The 19,693-nt window shown below is 57.0% G+C and overlaps 1 protein-coding gene across 1 annotated transcript in view; it reads right to left on the bottom strand.

Moving 5' to 3' along the window:
- NCS1 (neuronal calcium sensor 1) overlaps positions 1–18,280 on the bottom strand; it is a 51,997-nt gene extending 33,717 nt beyond the window's left edge. The window contains exon 1 of the mRNA XM_063082310.1: positions 18,136–18,280. Coding sequence (XP_062938380.1) covers positions 18,136–18,199 — 64 coding nt within the window. The 5' untranslated portion in view covers positions 18,200–18,280. The remainder of the gene's footprint in view (positions 1–18,135) is intronic.
- Positions 18,281–19,693: the final 1,413 nt, after the last annotated feature.

Genomic DNA, 19,693 nt, shown 5'->3' on the forward strand with positions numbered 1-19,693 from the left:
CTCTTCCTACACCCGCAGCTAAAGTTCAAAGGTCAGTGTACGCCCAGCCTCTCCAGCCTCCTTCAGGCCCCTCCCCGCAAGGCCCCCCTCAGCTGCGTTCTGCCTTCAACACCCTGCAAGGCCTTGTAGTTCTGTCCCCTCAGAATGAAAGGCTCTGCCTAACCCCCCTGGGCTGGACACACCCTCCTGCACCCTAAGGACAGTTGCGCCCCTGAGGGAAGGCAGTAGTGGACTCTCTGGGACCTGGATTCCAGGAGTCTGCCACCCCTTTGCTGTGTGACCTGTCCCTTCCCCTGTCTGGGCCTCAGTTTCCCCATCTGTAAAAGAGGGGAATCCTGCTCACAGCAGATTTAACTGGCTGTGCCAACTGCAGAGCGTGCACAGGAGAGTCAAGGGGACAGGAAAGAAAGTTAAATGCCTGTGGGGCTGGGTGGCCAGCCACCTGCACTTTCCAAACCTCCACAAGCCTGGAGCGCCCCTGCCCCAAAGCACTCCCCACATCAGGTGCAGAACAGACCCCCTGAGTCTCCCAGCACCCCCCTGAGTCTCCCAGCACCGCCCTGAGGTCAGATGCACCTGTCAGGCACAGAAGGCCCTGAGCAAATGCACAGGTGTTCCAGGGAGGGGCAGGGGCCTCCCAGCTTCCCACCTTCACTTTGACCCTCTGCGTGTCACAGCCCCAACAGGACAGAGCCCCAACAGGTCTGGATCCCAGGAAGAGCAGCCCCAGGAGGGACGTGTGGGGACAGGAAGGTGGGCACAGTCTTGGGGCCGGCGCCCAGAATCCACTAACCCACTGGTGACCTTGGATGAGGGTGGCAGCCTCTTCTCAAAACGGAGCACTCGGTAGTGCTGTCTTGTAGCTCAGAGATAACAAGATGGCACACGCAGAAGCCACCTGGCACAGAGTAGCTAGTACAATTGCCACTGTGGCTGTGATCTTCATTCCATGCCTCTGCCAGGGTGAGATGGGAGACAAACCACCCCTCCGCCCAACCCAGGCCTGTTTTCCCAAAATGCCCAGCTGGATGGGAGCTGGGCCCCAGCGCCAGGCCCGAGTTTCATCAGAGAGGAGCCTGGCCTCCTGCCAGAACTCCCCGGCACTGTTGGCTGAGCTGAGGCTCTGCAGGAGCCCCTTGCCATGGACCAAAAGGGGTGAGGTCCCCATAGCCCCAGAGCCCCAGCCCACCCCCTACCAGCTCTCCCCTCAGGGCTCCAGACCCCCCTCTTCCCACCACAGGGGTGGCTGTGGCCGAGCCTCTGTGGCAGGGCCAGTTCCACCCACGCTCACTGAGCGCCAGGCAGGGCTGGCCCCGTGCTGGGCCCGGGCACACAGCAGTCAACAGGAAAGACGGCAGCCCAGCCTGCCCTGCACTCCTGCCCCATACCACAGGCCAGACCGCTGGGAACAAGGCCCTCGGCTGCCCACAGACAGTGAGCTACTGCTGCTGCTGCTGCTGCCCCTGAGTGCGGGCTGCAGTCTGCCCTGCACCAAGCCCTTCCCCGCACGGTTTTGTCAGAGCCTCGCAAGACTCAGGGGGTCACGGGCTGTTGCTGAGGCACCCCGGCTCATCAGGGGAGCCCCATGCCCTATATCCTCCAGCCGACCAGGCTCTGACCACCCCCAGCCCTGCCTCTGACCCCCACACACACAGCCTCCCCACTCCTCTCCTTCTGCTCCCAAACAACGTCGCCTCCATGCTAAGAGGGGCCAGAATGCCAGGTGGCAGGAGGATAGCCGAACATTCCTGGGGTGTTTCAGCAGCAGAAGAGCCAGCCTCGGGCTTGGGGGCATCTTCCAGCCCATGGGGCCTGACTTCAGGAGTGGATGGTGCTTCCCTGATCCTGGAGTACAGACTCGGGCCCGGGCTGGGCAAGCTTTGCCCCTGGCTCCTGGCGAGACTGCTCTCACCAGTCTGAGCTCAGGCCTGGCTGACCTGCCTGTGGCTTCCAGAAGCTGAGCTCTCTCCCACCAGGGCCTTTGCACAGATGGGTCCACCTGCCATCTAGTCACTGCGTGACCTTGGTCAATGCACCCCTGTCTCTGAGCCTTGGTTTCCTCCTCCTCTGTCATGGGGCTGCTGTCATGAGAGGAGGCCGATCGTAAGCACTGAGCCCAGCACACAGCAAACACTGGACACGGGGATGATGCTGTTATTATCACGATGACAAGTCTGTTGTTAGAATAAAATGTCAGGGGTCTCACTGCCTTTGGGGTGGAAGATGCAGCTGGCAAAGCTGGGCCGTGAGGCGAATGCTAAGGTGGGAGGCTTCCCGCAGCCATCAGGGAGAGGCGCAGGTGTCGGAGGCTACTCAGAGCCACTCAGATCCCGAATCAAATCCCGGTTTCCCTCTTGACCACTCAGGAGGCTGAGCTCTTGTGCTATACCAGGCCCTGTGTTGACAGGTGGGGGTCCCCATCAGCCCGCTTTGCTGATGGAGAAACTGAGGCTTCCCAGCGAGGTAAAGGCACTCAACTGAGACCACATGTCCAGTGGTGGAGGAGAGGAGATCAGAGGCCAGGTCCATCTGACTCTGCAATCAGGGCTCAAAAGCCTTGAGCCTGGAAATGGCCATCCCAAGGAGGGGCCACGCACTAGGCCCCCCAGATTGTGGCACGCACACACCAAGCAGCTGCTGTTCCAGGCGCTGGGGAGAATGAGACTTGGACACACAGTCTGGCAGGGAGCACTGGCTCCTGCCCAAAGCACCCTTCATGGTGCCTCCCTGGGAGAGCCTGGCCCTGGCTCCATCTTCCTCCTGCATGATCTGGCCTGTCTCACTTTTAGATTTACCAAAATAAAGCTTGAATCTTTGTGATTCATTTCCCTCCCCCCCACCCCCAAGCCTCGATTTCCTCATCTGATACATAGGGGAAAAATTCATTCCAATTAGCTCATGTAGCAGGGCCACATGGTCAAGGGAGTTCAAGGGCTCCCCAAAGGTGCCCTCGGCAGGGACCTTGAGGGGAGAGGGCCGGTGACCCCTGGGAGTGGGGTTAGACTCCCAGGCAGCCACAGAAAGCAAGGTTTGGTTCAAAGCTTGTGCTCTAGCTCAGATATTTCTGCAAATTTGCATTCTGCCTCATCATTTATGGGTGTTTATTTTACTCTAAAAATAAGGTTATAAAACATATTGATGTTAATTTCTATGTAAGTTAAATAACTTTGCCCCCAAAATTGTCAAGTGAAATTGCAACAAGATGTATTTTGCCTTGTGGCTTCCAAGAATAACAAGAAGAAAAAGCTGGCATTTATTAGGCACTTACTGTGTGCCAGTCCTGGGCTGAGCATTCCACATGCATTTATCTCATTCAGTGCCTGAACGGTGCTTGCTGTGAAGCAAGGATGTTGATTGTCTCCATTACACTGATTATCTCCATTATACAGATTAGGAAACTGAGGCTCCCAGAGGTAAAGCCACCTGCTGAAGGCCCAAATCGAGTCTGCAATGGAGCTGCAACCAGAACCAGGGTCTGTGTCACTCCAGAACCTGTTGGGAAAGTGTGGTGCTTAAAACATCACACAAATGCTTTCTGGGAGTTGACCTACTTTATATTCTGCCCAATCCTCTAGCCCCTCAAAGAGGTCCCGAATCTTCAGCTTCTCTGACTCCCCAACAAAGCGTTGCTGGTGGTGGGAACCAAAGATCTTCAATATCTGCTGATCTATTAACCACTTTGACTGTGACTGAGTGACCCAAACCAAATCACACTGACATAGGTTCAAATCCCAGATCTACCACATTCCAGCTGTGTGACTGAAAGCCTCTGTTTCCTCATCAGAAAACTGAAAATGATAAAACCTACCACATAAAAAACTGAGAGTGATAAAACCACATACATAGAAATGACTGGAGGGCTGGCCGGTTAGCTCAGTTGGTTAAGAGTGTGGTGCTCGTAACACCAAGGTCCAGGGTTGGATCCCTGTGCTGGCCAGCCACCAAAAACAAAGAAAAAACAGAAAGAGGACTGGAGGAACTGGGTGAAAATGTTAACAGTGGCCTCAGAGAAGCAGCATGAGGAATGGTTTTGTTCTCGTATTTGGGATCACCTGTCCCTTCCAATTTTGTCCTTCACCAATAGCTGGGAGCTCCCAGGGGCAGGATCTGTGTCTGCCTAAGTTGCAGCTGAATAATTGCATCTGGCAGATAGTAGGTGCTCAGGGTGCGTGTATGTGTTCTTGCAGAATGCAAGTGTCATGCTTGGTTCAGGTGGGTAAGTCGGAAAGTAGACAAGGTTACTTTTATCCTCCAAAATACAAAAAAAATTATTCCTGGCTAATAAACAGACTTGCTCTGATGGATACTCTCTCTCTCTCTCTCTCTCTCTCTCTCGCACACACACACACACACACACACACACACACACACACACACCTGCCCAGTGCAGAGCCCCAAGAACTGCCCCCTGGTTCAGGCATCTCTGCTGCCAGACTGGACTCTTCCCACAGGATGGGTCCCAAAGGGGGTGAAGCATAACTTCTGCTTCCTCGGGGCCAGCAAGACCTTGGGGAAATGTGGGTGTGTGAGGTTTTGTCAAGAGCCCTGGTGGTGAACCTCTCTAACATTTCAGAGCTGAGCCAGGTGCTCAGGGATTCGGTTCAGCCCAATTCCACAAGCATTTTCCAAATGCTGCCAAGGTCAGACATTGTGGGAGGCACTGACCTGCTCAACAGGAAGGTCTTTTTCTAAACAGAGTCATTCTTTAGCCCGTGTGACCTTGGGCAATTGAAGTCACCTCTGAGCCTCAGTTTCCTCATCTGTAAAATGGGGCTGGTGGTAGCGATGATAACTTCCTTACAGGTTGGTTAGGTGGAACAAACAGGACTTTTCACCCCTTCAGTCATCCAACAAAATTCCTGAGCACTCTCAATGGGCCAGAACCTGAGCTGGGCTGTGGGGACACAGCAGTGCCCCAGACACAGGTCCTTGTCTTCCGAGTCCCTGAGATAAGAGGGGAGACAGAACATAAGCACACAGCTACACAGCTGTCTAATTATCTATTGTAATAAGAAGGGAAGTTCAGGGTTGATAAAGCAGGAACTCAACCGGTCTTGGGGGTCAGGGCATGCTCCCTGGGGAAGAGGATGCGCAGACCTTAGCCAGGCAAAGAGGAAGGGAGAGAGTTTTCCAGGAGGGGCCACACATCCAAGGCTCAGAGACCATAAAGGGCATGGTGAATTCAAGGGACCACAGGAAGCCATGTTTTGCTGGAACAAAGCATCATCCAGAGGAAGCGAGGCGTGGTCCAGGCAGAAAGAACCATGCAAGTGCCCCAAAATGTCAACAATTGCTACCATTACTAATGAAGGTGTCACAGCACCCAAAGACAAGGCAGGGTGACCAAGGCCAATAACATGGGCACCCAGGAGGGGAGGGCGCCTCAAGAAGCCGTGGGCAGGCAGCCTTCCTCCTGCCCACCCATCCTGGAGTAGACAGCCTCTGCCTCCCCCACCCTGGCCCCACATTCCTGCTCAGTCCTCACCCTGCAGAGCCCCCCTGCCCCAGCTCTGGGAGGAGGTGGGAGATGCTGGGCTGGTCTCCATTACAGCTCAGGCAGAAGCCAAATTGGTCACAGTCCCTGATGTCACAACCAATATAGCAAGGAAACCTCTGAATGGAAAAGGAAGAGGGCACTGAGAGAGTCCCAAGATGGAGCAGAGAGGAGAGGTGGAGAGACCCCCAGGCAAGGGAGCACACGGAGAGAGACAAGACAACACTGACAGGGACCCGAAACTAAGCAGGGGCGGCCCCTAGAGAGGGGAGCAGCCCCCACCCCCACCGCCAGCACCTCCTCTGCCCGCTCTGCCCAGGAAGCTACAACTCTGCTCCTGAAATGCTGAGGTACTATCCGTGCACTGTTCCAGCAGGGACCCTGGAAGGTCCTAGGGCATGAATTCCAGGGTGTCTGGCTGGTAGGGGGGAGCGGGGGCTGGAGCCCAGGCAGCCCCATCCAGCAGCAGCAGCAGTGCTGGCTCCGGCTCTGGCCCTTTAAGAGCCGAGGTAGAGGCGCAGAGTGACTCATCAAGGTCCCGTCATGGTCCTAGGGAGCAGGAGGCTCCCCAGGGATGGCCCTGCGGGGGCGGGGGGAGGAAGGGTGCTGCCAGGGACTCCAAGTGGTAATGAGGCATGAAGAAGCACAGGCACCCAGTCAGCTGGCCAATGCCCCCCAGAGGCCGGACAGTGACCTTGACCATGAGGCCTGCTGGTACCTCCTCCAGCCCAGGTCCCATCTCCCCAGTGTGCCCTGTGGCCTCACATCACTCACCTCTTTTCCATGCTGCCCCCTCCAGGTGGGGTCCCCTGCCCTGCCAGGATGGGCTGCCGCTCTGAGGGGTTGACCTGCAGCCCCTCGCACTCACCAGGCACCTCCTGAAGCAGGGACTACCAGCACCCCAGTCTGCAGCCGAGGAAACCGCAGCTCAGACAGTCCAAGGGATGTGCCCAGAGCCATGTGGAGGCAAGGTTTAAGCCAGATCTGTTTCTGGCCACATAAGCTCACCTCCAGGAGCTGGGGGTGGACCCAGTGCACACTATCCACCATCAGGAGCAAACCCTGCGTGCTCTGGCCACGACACACTTTCCGAGTCCTCAGAGCTGTACCTTCATGCCTCCAGACCTGGCACAGGCCCTTCCTTCTGCTTGAAACATTCTCGATATTCCCCCATTCAAAACCTCACCCACAATCCTCTTTGTGGCTTCTCAACTCCCTCAGGTTGGGCTGCCAAATTTAGCAAACAAAAATATAGGACGCCCAGTTAAATTCAAATTTCAGATAAACACTGAATCATTTATCAGCGTGTCTAGCAACCCTACCCTCAGGTCACAACTGAAATATCATCTCCTCCAGGAAGTCCTCCCAGATGCACCCCAGACCAGGTGGACTCCCGTCACATCATGCAATGCAGTCTGGACGCTTATCCTAGCCTGACATCTGCTTCCCCTCCAAACTGTGACTGACAGGAGGGCCAGATATCCATCTGTGCAACCTGCCCCATGTCCCAGCATCCACAGGGCCTGGCATGAGGCAGCTGTTCCATAAATGCTTTCTGAATCAGGGAGTAAAAGGTGGCAAGGCAGTCCTGGGACCCCCTCGGCCACACTGGCCTCACAAGGGGCCCGGGGCCTCCAGCCCTTCTCCCACAAGGAGAGGGATGGGGCCTCCTTCCCCAAAATGTACCAAGAACACTTCTTATAGCCGCCCCCAGCTCCACAGAGCCGGAGCCAAGGAACACGAGAATGGAGGCCAGGGCACCTAAGCAGCTTCCTCTCGTTTATTTTGACGGCTGCTGTTAATTTTAATTAAGATCATGTTCCACTCGGGCCCAGCAAGGGCCTCATCACAGGCAGTCTGGAGACAATAATCGACAGTGTGGCTGCGTGGGCTGCTGAACCCCGGAGAGGAAGGTGGGACCACGGGCCAGGGGCAGGGCCCGCAAGCACAAGCTTTGAGCTCTCTCGAGCTCCTGTCTGCCCAGCACATGCACCGTGTATTTTTGCACAGAAGGAAAGCATTTGCTTTTTCCCCCACAGTGCCAAAAATAGCCCCATCTCCTGCCTTTGAACAGAAATCTTTTGGTTGCTACAAAGAGACAGGAGGAGAAGGGCCTGGAAGGAGGGGCCCTGCTGGCTGGTGGCTTGGACCCCTCCTCATCTCCCCAGCCGCCGAAGGGGAGGAGAGCCTGGGGTCCTCGCCAGGCCTGGCCTGCTGAAGCGCAGCCTCCCCCCACTGACCTCCCAGGATCCCCCAAACACGAGAAAACCCCATCACCCAGCCCAGGAGGTAGGAGGGGCTGCAAGGAACAGAAAGCAGAGACCCAAGGTGGAGGGGAAGAAGCTTGGTTCATTCATTGGCTTGTTCGTTTAGGTATTTGTTTTTTCATTCATCCCACCAAATAGGCTCCAGGCTGTTCTGAGAGCCGAGGATACAAAGCAAACCACACCACGAGACACGGTCCCATCCTCATGGTGCCCACAGCTGATGGAGGGAGAGTTAAATACATGGTCACCACCAGACCTGAGGAGGACACTGGCTGGGCCTGGGGCACCTCTGTGGAAGGAGCTGTTGGGCTTTGGTGCAAGGTGAGGGTGGGCAAGGGGGTCCCACCCAGCGTCTGTGGAGGCGGCAAAGGGAAGGGTCAGGTGACAAGCTGCTTCTGAGCTGCCCCTAAGCACAGTGCCTGGATCACCCGCCCCACCGAAGCAAGTCTGCAAGAGGCACAGTCTCCCATTTTCCATGTGAAGCCACCAGGACGCAGATGGAGGGATTCGAAAGCCTGGGATGTTCCAGGCCCTTTCACCAGTATTTTCACATTCATTCCATCCACACTCCTGGGAGGCTGGATTATCATCGTCTGCCCATTTTACAGACGGAGTAAGAAGGCTCGGTGGGAAAGGGCTTGGCCAAGGTCCCAGAGCTGAGATGTAGGGGAGCTGGGATCTGAACCCAGGCCTGGCGGGTGCCTGAGCAGGTGCTCCTGACCCCAGACTGCCAGATAAGCCGTCTCAGCTCAACGTCCCACTCCCCTAGCCCTAGAAGAGAGAACAGAGGTTCAGAGAAGGAAGTGGTCACAGGGCTGGGAAGTGCAGATCAAGGGATCTGAACCCAGCTCTGTCTGGTTCCAAATCCAGGGCTCCTTCTGTTTCCTACGGTGGTTTCTTGGTAATAAAAGAAAAAAAGAAAATGAGGCCATTTTCTGTCCCCAAAAGGCCAGAGCTGTGGGGGGAGCTGGGGGAGCCGTGGCCCCGAGGCTGGAGAGAGAGAATGTCACTTTGAGCCCACTTCCCTGCTGAAAACCAAGCCTGAAATAAAAAAAGCAGAATGCTATTTCTGCCCTGGGTTCAACATTCCTCAAAGCCACATTCCTGCCTCCCTCCCCCTCCTTGCCTGCCAGCGAATCCAGAGCACAGTTGCCTGGACCTCTGCCAGCTTCCTGGGGCCACCCCAAGAGTCCAGAAGCGTCAGAGCCAGCAGCTGCCCTGCACACCTTCCTGGCACCCCCAACTTGGGCTCCCTAGGCAGGCACCACCTCCTGCAGCTGAGAAAAAGCGACATCTCATCTCACAGAGGGCGGGACAGATGAGGAGACTGAGACCCTGCAAGGGGCAGCCAAAGACCACAGCAAGTTGGGCTGTAACCAGGACCCCAGACTCTGGACTCCCATCGGATTGCAGGCCAGGAACACAGGTGGGCCCTGCCCTGGTCTGCGTGGCCAGCAGGAGGAGGCAAACACAGCAGTACACGGAAAAGCACCTGGGAAGCTCAATGACAGCCACAAGATGTGGCCCAGCCCTCAGGGAGCTTACAGTCGCCCAGAGTCCCCACAGTCACTGTGCCCCTGAGCCCACATTGCACCTGTGAGGCTAGGTCTCCTCCTTCATTGGGCAACACTTCCTGAGGCACCTGGGCTGTGCTGGGCACTGGGTAGGGCAGGGCCCGGGGCCCAGGACTCAGTCTCCACCACCTCATCCCCGGGCTATGTCCTGCTTCCAGCCACAGCTTCAGGCTCCCCAAGAGCAGGGCTGCTGGCAACAGCTGTAAGAAGAGGGTGCAGTGCTCCTGAGCTCACAGGTTGCAGGGATTCCGTGAGATCAGCACATGCCAGGCACGTGGTCATCACCTGAGCTGCACTGGGATGGGCCCAGGCTGAGGAAGCCTCTGAGGGCCAGGGCAGGGGGCGGCAGCTCCATGCACATTCCTATCCACGCTCCCTGGTCATCCTCCAACACTTCCCCTCCTGCCACCTTTCCACAGGCCTCAGCTCTGACTCCCTCCTGGAGAAAGCCAAGACAGAGTCTGCCCCAAATGCCCTGCAGGAAGCAGAACATCTGGAACCAGTAGGGCAGCATGTTCACAGCTGGAAGGATCCTATCCACATCAGCCCAGGAACCTGGGACACCTGGCCAGTGCCTAATGCTCCAGCTTGCATGTCTTACATGCCTCCAGTGATGGGGCACTCACTACCCTACATAGGCAGCTCTAAGGTACAAGGCTCACAGAGACCATGGGAGGCAGGCACAGGAGGGAAGGGTGTGGCTTTGGCAACTCAAAGATCTGAGCCTGAGACCCAGAGATTGGCTACTGACTGGCAGGAAGGCCTTGGGCATGTCCCTGAACCTGCATGAGCCTCCTTTTCCTCATGTATAAAATGGGCATAACAGTCCCTACTCCTAAGGCCATGGACAGACTGCAAGGGTGTGACACCTGCACTCAGTACTCCTGGCACCGAGTACCCACTTGGTAAACGGTGGTCGTCATTTCTGTCACTTCTCCCAATGATACTCCCCCACGGCCCTTGGGCAGCTGGGCTCCTGGGTCATCATGGCCTGGGCAGAAGGGGCCTGAGAAGCGTCAGCCGTGTGGCTGGTCCCAGCTGCTGATGTGGGCTCCCAGCCTGTCTGTGCCTCCCTCCCAAGCGCTCTCCACCCCCAGGCACATCCACACTTACAACCTGCACAGGCTGCCCTCACACGCCAACATGCGTGTGCATGCACAGACGTGCCGGCTCACCCACTCCTGACACAAGCATGACCCCATCACTCACACTCAGAGCGTGCACATGTGGATCAGGACTCGCACACGTGATGCTCAGTACCCACCCTGCCTGCAATGCCCACACCAGGCACCCATGCTGGCTCATGCTCACCCATATATGTCCACACGGCTTCCTGGCACCTCCCACAAGCACAGGGCCCTTCACCATGGCCCAGGGGCTAAGTGTGTGGGCTCCAGGGTCAGAAAGGATGGAGGTCAAACCTCAGCTACACCAGTGACCAGTGGTGTGGCCACGAGCCAGCTTTTGTCCCTCTGAATCTCTGCTTCTTCATCTATAAAATGGGACCATACAGGGCTCCTAGGAGAAGTTGGTGATGAATGCACATGAACCCCGAGCACACGCTTGGGTCACACAGAACATGCTTAGTACTTGGACTCTCACTGCGGTGACAGTCTCTGATCATCACCATTGATGAGCAAATGGGAGCGCCTGAGATGAGCCACCAAGGTCGAAGTCTATTATTCCTAATTTCACACGCAGTCCTGTGTTGTAGAGGTGTCATTATCCCCAACACGCAGGCGAGAAAACTGAGGTGTCAGGAGAACCACACTGAGGCTCAGACAATCCAAGGGCCCAGGCCATCTGACACCAGAGCCCAAGATGCTCTGTCCCTGGGGCCCTGGCATAGCTTCCCCAAGGGGTTTCACCGTCGGGCAATCTGAACATTGTACAGAAAGGGAAACTGAGTCCCAGGAGGGACTAGTGATTCTAAAGTCACTGTCCAAGCCACAATGGCTCTGGGACCGAAGCCCAGGCAGGCTGCTCTCCGTCCTCCGAGCCCATGCACATACTGGATCCTAAAACCCAGCATTCCAGAGCAGGCCCTTCCTCCCCAACTCATCGGGCTAGAGCCTGGTGCAGAACAATCGAGCCACCAACCCAGCCAGGCCAAACACAGAGGCTGTCCATGTTTTCCACACACTCCCAGCTGAGCAGAGGGCCTGTGCAGCTCACCCTGTGACCGCCCATGGGGAGTGGCCAAGAACTGCCGTCCCTTGATGCCAACGGCCAGCCGAGCAGCCTCTTTCCTGGCAGGGCATTTACTGGGCACCTACTACATGGCAGTCTCTGTGCCTGCCTGTGGGAAAGGCAGGGCTGTCCATCCCCATCTCGTGCACGATGTACCCAGAGCTCAGACAGGTGAGGGACTCACCAGGGTCACGTGGCCAGAAAACAGCAGAGTGACCTTCAAGCCCTCAATGCTCTGCTGTCCTGCCCTCAGCCGTGACATGACCCCAATTTCAAGTTACCGAGAAACTCTGCAAGTGAACCTACGACATTCTCTGCCCTATTAAATAGATCACACACGGGATGTGCAGATGTTTTCATCTCGTAATGACAGTAATGAGGATGTTCTTTTCAATTTATACTGGATTTTTCCCTACCAGAGTGCTAGAGATATTTAGGACAAGATGAACCATATCAAAAGACTTCAATGAAGAAAAGTAAGACATCCCTATCTCGACCCCAACAGCCATCATGGCACGTGGGAGGCACCCTGACAAAAGTCAAGGGTCCTAGGTCCATGCCATGTATTTGTTGTGTGGCCTTGAGGGAGACACTTCACCTCTCCAGTACTCAATTTGTCCATTTGTAAAATGAGGGCACTGGACTACATGACCCCAAGAGTCTCCTCCAGCTCAAAGATTCTAAGATTCCATTTAATAGTAATCAAAGAAATGAATATTGAAACAGTGAGCTACCTTTTTGCTTCTCCATAAAATTGGCAATAATTAAGAAAAATAGAATACCCAGTGCTGGCAAGGATGCAAGGAAATAGACACTCTCTCATCCGCTTTTGCTGAAAATATAAATTGGAACATCCTTTCTGGACAGCAATTTAGCAATTTTTAATAAAAAATCTTTTAAAAATGTCCCTAGCCTTTAACTCTATAATCCCATTTTTAGTCATGTATCTCAAGAGGAGACATATGCAAAAATTTGGTACAGAGACATTTGTGCAAAGATTTAATACAAAGATGCTCATCCCAGCACTATTCATAGTGGGGAGGGGGAAGCAACCTAACTGTCCAGTGACAGAAGATTAAATAAAATATGTTGCACTCATACAATGCACCATTAAAAAATCATGTTTTAGAAGAAGAGTTAATGATGTGGACAAATATTCACAATTGTCAGGTTTTAAAAAGTTAGAAAAATAAAAAGTAAATAATCCCAGACTTGCAAGGCAGTGAAAACTAGTTGCCAAGTCCTACTAGTCTTCCTCCTAAACATATATTGACTCTGCCCTTCACGTCATCGCCACTGACACCCCTGTTCATCACCATGACCACCCTCGGTCTTGATTACCAGCCCCGCCCACCCCTGACAATCTATTCTTTGGACTGTAGCCAGGAACAATCTTTCTAGACCCACATCTAATGTGTCCCCATCACCTCCCTTTCATGGCTCCCCACCCATCTCGGAAATGTCCAAATCCCTTCCCTGGCCTTCCAGGGTTGAGGGGACCCTGACCCACTGGCCAGCAGAGTCTCCCACTGCCCACGTCCTCCCCCAAAGGGGTTCAAGCTCGGCCTTAGGAGCAGAGGAAGCTGGGTCCTATCCCAAGGCCTTGCCAGGAGAAAGGATTGTCACCTGACAAGGTGAGATCGAGAATCCTCTGGGGTGGGGGTGGGGACGGGAAGAACTGTCACATTTAACACAGAGCCCAAGGAAGCAGAGAGAGCAGGAACAGGCCGTGAGGAGGACGGGCATGCAACCCCAGTCTCCCCTTCTCTCTCTGTACAATGTGGCAGGTGGGGGGTGGGCATAGACCCTCTTGGCCCCTCCTGCTGTAGAAGTTGGAAGACTTGCACCCCTAGGGTCAGCCACTGCCAGGAGCGGTTTGAAGGGTCCCCTCTGAACCAGGAACTGTGCTAAACCCTTAAGGTGCCCTGAATCCTCTCCAGCTCTGGGCCTCCCATGATGCCCATTTTCCAGAAGAGGAAAGTGAAGCTCCGTGAGATGGGGCTTGCCCAAGCAAAGGGCCAGACCCCCAGAACATCCGGCCCCCGAGCCCTACTTCCCTCCCAGAGACTCTGCTTCCAAACAGCCCCCATCCCCTTTCTGGCCTTTTCTCTGGAGCTCAAAGCATTCTTCCATTTGGATCCACAGGGTCTTGTGAGCAGGCATTACAGATGTGCAAACTGGGGCTCAGAGAGGGCAAGCAACTTGCCCAAGGTCACAGAGCCTGAGTGGGGATGCAGCCCCGTTCTCCAGGATAGTGAGTCCCTTCCTAAAAACTGAGGTGATATTTCTTGCCCAGATGCCCATTCCAGTATTAGGAGTCCAGCCTCAGTTTCTCTCACAGCTGCATTGTGCAGCCTTCAGAGGAGAAAGGAAGGGCCTCCTTGGTTTAACCCCTGCGTACAGGATGCACAGGGACTGCAGAAGACACCTCCCTTCCTCTGGCCTCTCCTTCTCCTTGGTGGCTGGTCCCTTGCCTGGCTGTGGAGGGCCCCATCACCCCACCTCCCATATTTGTCCCCAGATGGTGCCAGAGTCTGCCTCCACCAGGCAATGCCTTGCCCCGTCTGGATGAGTGGAGTTGGGTGGCGGGAGTGATGATCAAAGAATATTCCTTATTATAGGAAAGGACCCCCATGAGTCCCAGGACAGTCCCAAACCAGAGAGACCCAAGAGCCCAACTGGTGACACCCAGCACGTCTCAACCTCAGACCCCACCCGGAGCCAGAAGCCCCTTCTCTGCTGTGGTCACGAGGCGTTGGCTGCTGGCCGCCCACGCCTCTCAGCAGCTCCTCCACTCCATGAGCTGCTGCGTGCTGGGCACCGTTCTGGACATCTAGAAAAAGGCGGAAGAGACTCCAGTTGGGCAGGCAAGGTCAAGGCAGAGCCTGGGCTGACCAAGAGCAACAGGAGGAGGTGACCCCCTGAGCCCTGGACAGAGGGTCCCTGGGGAGTGCCTGCAAGCCTCATGGGGAAGGTTGGAGAGGGGTAGGGTAGAGGCACTGCTTCTTGGGCCTCGCTGGCTTGGGCCTGGTGTGGCCCCGAGAAGCCCTTAAACTGATGCGGCTCAGACCACAACAAATGCCCTGAGCCCATGTGCTCGGTCTTTCAGACCACCTGGCTGGCTTCCACCCGCGGGCAGGAATTCCATCTCTCTCATTCACATCCCTATCTCTGTGCCTGGCACAGAGTGAACACTCAATGAGTGGCAGATCAGGGCAGCCTAAAAATGAATAAGTGGCGATGGAGGAGCCTGCTGCTACACGTAAAAGCAAGCCCCTGCTAAGATCCGAGCAAACCAAAGATCCCACCTTCCTATGCCTTCTGTGTGCCAGGCACAAAGGCCAGGGTTGGATGAAGATTCCTCTAGGGAGAGATGAAACTCACCCACAAAATATATTTAAGACCAGTTCAGGATGAAACCGAATTGTATGGTCTAAACAACAATATTAATAATGATCAATTAGAGTGTGGTGTTACAACACCAAGGTCAAGGGTTCGGGTCCCTGTGCCGGCCAGCCACCAAAAAATAAAATAAAGATCACTAACATCTACTGGCCACTCACCACATGCCACATATAGGCCCAGCGCTGTGCACAAGTTAACCTGTTCACTTCTCACATCCCGTCAGAGTCAGGTGCCTGGGCACACCCATTTTGCAGATGAGGAAACTGAGGCTCAGTAAGGTGAGGGGACTGGACTGTCCTACAGCCTGGGCACACAGGGATGCCAGCAGCCTCATCAATAAGCTGGAAGAGAGCAGGGCAGACCTCAATGACACCAGGCCACTGGCAACGCTGACCACTGCTCTATGTCCCAGCTGAGTGGGAGCCTGGTCCATCTCTTGCCAACCTGCTTCTGCTGGACATGAACTACACCAGGAAGGCTAAACGTTGGGTTATGGGAGCACTGACGACTTAAATAATCTCACCTGCAGAGGAGGAAAGAAACCTGCTCTGCGGTGTTAAGCCTGAAAGACGGAGGGTTTGGGCCGGGCTAAATCCAGATGTATCTAGTGAGGGCCACACAGCTGGAGCCTTTATTTAGACCTTCTCCTGCTTCCTTACACACACACAGGTCACCACAGGTACAGCAGGAGCCGGATAGTCACCACCAGGGACAGTACCCAGCACCGACTCAGGTATGAGCAGCTGGCATTCCCCTATGGGCCTCACTTGGCATTGTAGCCAGCTGGGCACAAGGTGGCCTAGGACCCCCAGCATGGACCAGAACGTGGTTCTTCAACTGGGGCTCCCCAGAACCAAGACCCACACAACAAACACTTGTCAAGGATGCAAATTCCTGGGCCCCAACCCAGACCTATAGAATCGGAAATCTGGGAGGTGACCTTGGTATTTAAACAAGCTCTCCTGGAGATTCTGACATTTGAGACTCCTCCTCCCTAGGTGGCTCTTCTCTTGACCCCAAACACAGAATCTCCCGGAACAAAGAGCAGATAGCTGCACTCCCCACCAGAAAAAAGCCCATCTGGGGGTCTGAGAACAAGCTGGAGCTTTCTCTGCTTTTCCTGTTGGGAGACTTTTCATTCAACAAATACCTGTGGACCTACTAAGTGCCAACACATGGGCAGATACAGCTGTTAGCCTCGCGGACAAGGGCCCGCACTAGAGAGCCCACATCAGAGGGAGACAGACAGGAGGCAAATAACCCACCACCACCTCCACCGGCCCACCCCTAATAAGGGCTCCAACAGCGGAAAAGTACCCAGGCTAACTCTCTCCGCGACCAAAACTGTTCCATGTCTCCAAAGGCCTTTAAAAATAGCCCAGCCCAGCACCACAGGGGTAGTTCCCACAAAACCTTGTTGGCTCCACTTCTCTCCAGGCGGAGAGAGCTGCCAGAGAGAGGGGGCTGGACAAATGACCACCCCAGGGCCCTTCCCATCCAAAATCCACCAACATGGTGTACAGCAGAAGCCAGAAAGGGACACGCAGAGTGCCCTGAGGTCCCTCGCTGGGCACACCTGAGGACAAGCCTGGGCACCCTGGTGACTGGCCGTGGGATCTTGGGAATGCCACTTTGCCTCTCTGGGCCTTCGTTTCCCTCTGTAAGTGGAGATAGTAACAATACCCGCCATATGCAGGGCTGTTGGGGAGCCGACATGCACACAGTGCGTGGTGTGCTCAAGCAGCGGGCAGCCTGGCTTCCCTTCTCTCACTGGTGGCTCCCCTGCCCAACCACAATGGAGACACCCCAGTGCAGCCCATGCCTGTCACTCCTGGCAAGGCCCATGGTGCCCTCAGCCTCCCCAGGCACAGGGACCCAGGAAGCCCCACCTGCAGCCTGCCTGTTGGTGGCTGTGGGCCATATCTGGACTGAGCTTGGAGGAGGGCTCAGCAAATCTCACAAAACAGCAGCCAGACTGGAAACGGCCACCCACCCCCTTTGGAAGGAGGGTGAGAGCAGCCCCCAGGCCTGGGAACTGCACCCCTTCGAGAAGCAGCTATTGAGTTGTGAGCTCCTTGCTGCACAATTCCACCGGAGAAGGGCCAGTTCCTCTCAGTGGACTAGTGCCCACTCAGGAAAGCCCCCTTTGTTCCAAGCACATAGGGGTAAGGGGCCTGGAGCTGGAGCGTGGGCTTGGACAGACCTGCAAACGTGCCCAGAAGACCGATGGGGGTGTGGGGGAACAGAGGTTGTGCAATGCACCAGCAGAAGCCGCCTCCCGTGCCTCCATCCACACATGGGGCTGGCAGTCAGTCTGCTGCCTCCAGGGGTGGTGCAGAGGGGCTGGGCCCATGCAGCTGCCCGGGTCTGGGTTCTGCATTCCACCCAAGCCTGGGGCCACTCCCCCTTCCAAGTCAAACACCCAGGCAGAGGCTCTTCCAGACCACGCAGCTGTTCCTCTCCCCATCCCCAAAAAGAGACAGGCTGGGTCAGGATCCAGTGCCATTAACCCCTGGCATGCCGGGGCACCTCCAGAGAGGCTGCAGGGGAGGGGAAGCCTGGTATGGAGAAACCGGAGATGCAAGGGGACTGCAGAGTTGTGAAGTTGGCAAGTAGGGAGAGACTCTCTGGACTGATCTAGAGAAGTCCGGAACGGACAGACCCCCCTCTTCCTGGCTGCCCCATTAGGTGAAATGATCAGACCCACCAGATCACCCTGGGCTGTATAAACCCACTTCCCGGTGTGGCAGATCAAGGAGGAGAGACGTGAGATGGGGCCGGAGGAGAATTCAGCCTGGAAATGCTGAAACCCACAGGGCACCCAGGACCCTTCGCCGTCGCCGCCACGAGCTCTCTGACAAGTCTTACCCCCCGCCCCCCACCACACGATCGGGGCCAGGGAGGGGGCGACAGGCCAACCTCGCAGCAGCGGCGGCGGCGGCGGCGGCGGCATCGTGATGCATGAATCACCCACCCCGCCGCGCTCGTGCCAGGCGGCTGCGCGCAGCCCGAGCCCCACCGCACCGGCGCCCCCTCGGGACAGCTCCGCGGAGAGGGGGCCGCGGGGGGCTGGGCTGGCCCTCCCGGCCCGAGGGTGGCCGGGCCCACGCTGACAGGCGGCGCCAGAACAATGGGGCCAGGTGCGGGGTGGGGGCGCGGCCGGGAGCCTCCGAGGCGCGGGCGGGGTCCCGGCGCGCGCACTCACAGTAGGTTTTCCTGGTCAGCTCCTCCACGACTTCGGGCTTCAACTTGCTGTTGGATTTCCCCATCCTCGGCGGCCGCGGCCCCCGCCCCCCGGGCCGGACCCGGTCGGGGGCGCCCAGCGGGAGCGGCCGGGCCGGGGCCGCGCCTTTGTCTGCGCCGTGTCCGCGCTGCGCGGAGCGGCTGGCGGCGCCGGGGCGCCCGGGGCGCGGCGCGGGGCCCGGGGCGCGGGGCGGCCGCTCGGCAGGCCCGGAGCTGCGCTGGGCCGGTGGCCGCGGTCGTCCCTGGTTACTGGGCTCCGCGGCACATGCTCGCTGCTGCGCTGCCGCTCGCCGCCGCCCCTGCACTCCCCGCCTCCCGCCTCCCGCCCGCACCGGCGCGCCAGGGGTGGACCCGGAGCCGCCACTCAGCGCCCGGCGCCACCTCCCGCCCCGCACCCGCCCGGCCGGGCCCTGCGCCCGCGGACCCGGGGCCCCGCGCGCCGCCGGCCGGGCCCGCCCGAGGCCGGGGGAGGGGCACCCGCCGCCCCCTCCTCGAATCGATCCCCGGCGAAGCGGGGTGGGGAGGGCCGGGAAGGTCGGACGCGAATGAGGCCCTGTTCCGACCAGGAGAAATTCATTCATTCGACACGATTTGTCGGGCGCTGGGGACACGGTGGCCAACAGGACGAGCGCCGTCCCAGCCCTCTCCGGGCGCCACTGCTGTGCACGATGCCCCATGTTGCTGGGGGGGCACCTAGCCATGGCCTGGGGGAAGGTGACCTCCAAACCCAGGGCGAGGAAGGGAGGGTGGCTGGGAAACGGTGGGGACCAACCATACGCCCTGGAGGCGGAAGGAGGCCCGAGTGCCGGCGGGGAGCTCCCTTCCACGCAGGCCTGGCAACCCCGCGTCTCCAAGGAGCTGGGTCTCAGCAGGGGTGACAGGGTTACTTAGATCTGCCTTCTCCTCTTCTCTGGCCTCTGTGTGGAGGGGCTCTCAGAGCAGGACTTGAGGCTTGGGTGGCTGGCCAGGCCTCCACCTGGATGGACAGACGCAAGTGGGTTGGAGTGGGGGGTCTAGGAAGAGAGTCCAGCACGGCCTTCCCTGGCCGCCCCATCTAAAAATGGGGACACATTTGAGACCTTTCCTATCCTCCTTCCCAGCTTTGTTTTTTCTCCTTAGCATCTACCTCAGACTTAACCTAGTTTTATTTATTGTGTTTTGCCTTCTCCTTCCCTAGAGTATAAGCTGCCTGAGGGCAGAGAGAGCTTCCTCACCGAGAGCCACCGAGGCACAGCAGCTGCGCAGCCAACCTCCGTGAATGAGCGCGGGACTGAGGAAGGACAGACACCCGGAGCTGGGGGCCTGGAGGAGTGCAGGGAAGGACGTGGCAGCCCTCTCTCAGGGCCACAGGGGCCCCACGTTTGCACAGTGTTCAGACCTCAAGAGTCCGGGAAGCTCAGAGGAAGGGGGAAGACAGAGAAACCCCAACCAGGGCCCAGTGCCTTTCTGCCCCCAAATGCCTCTCTACCTCCATGCCAGCTCTGCCCTGGAAGGCCTGGCCCAGGCCGAGCCCCAGGAAC

This window comes from Cynocephalus volans, chromosome 17 (assembly GCF_027409185.1).
Source record: "Cynocephalus volans isolate mCynVol1 chromosome 17, mCynVol1.pri, whole genome shotgun sequence".
Taxonomy (NCBI): Eukaryota; Metazoa; Chordata; class Mammalia; order Dermoptera; family Cynocephalidae; genus Cynocephalus; species Cynocephalus volans.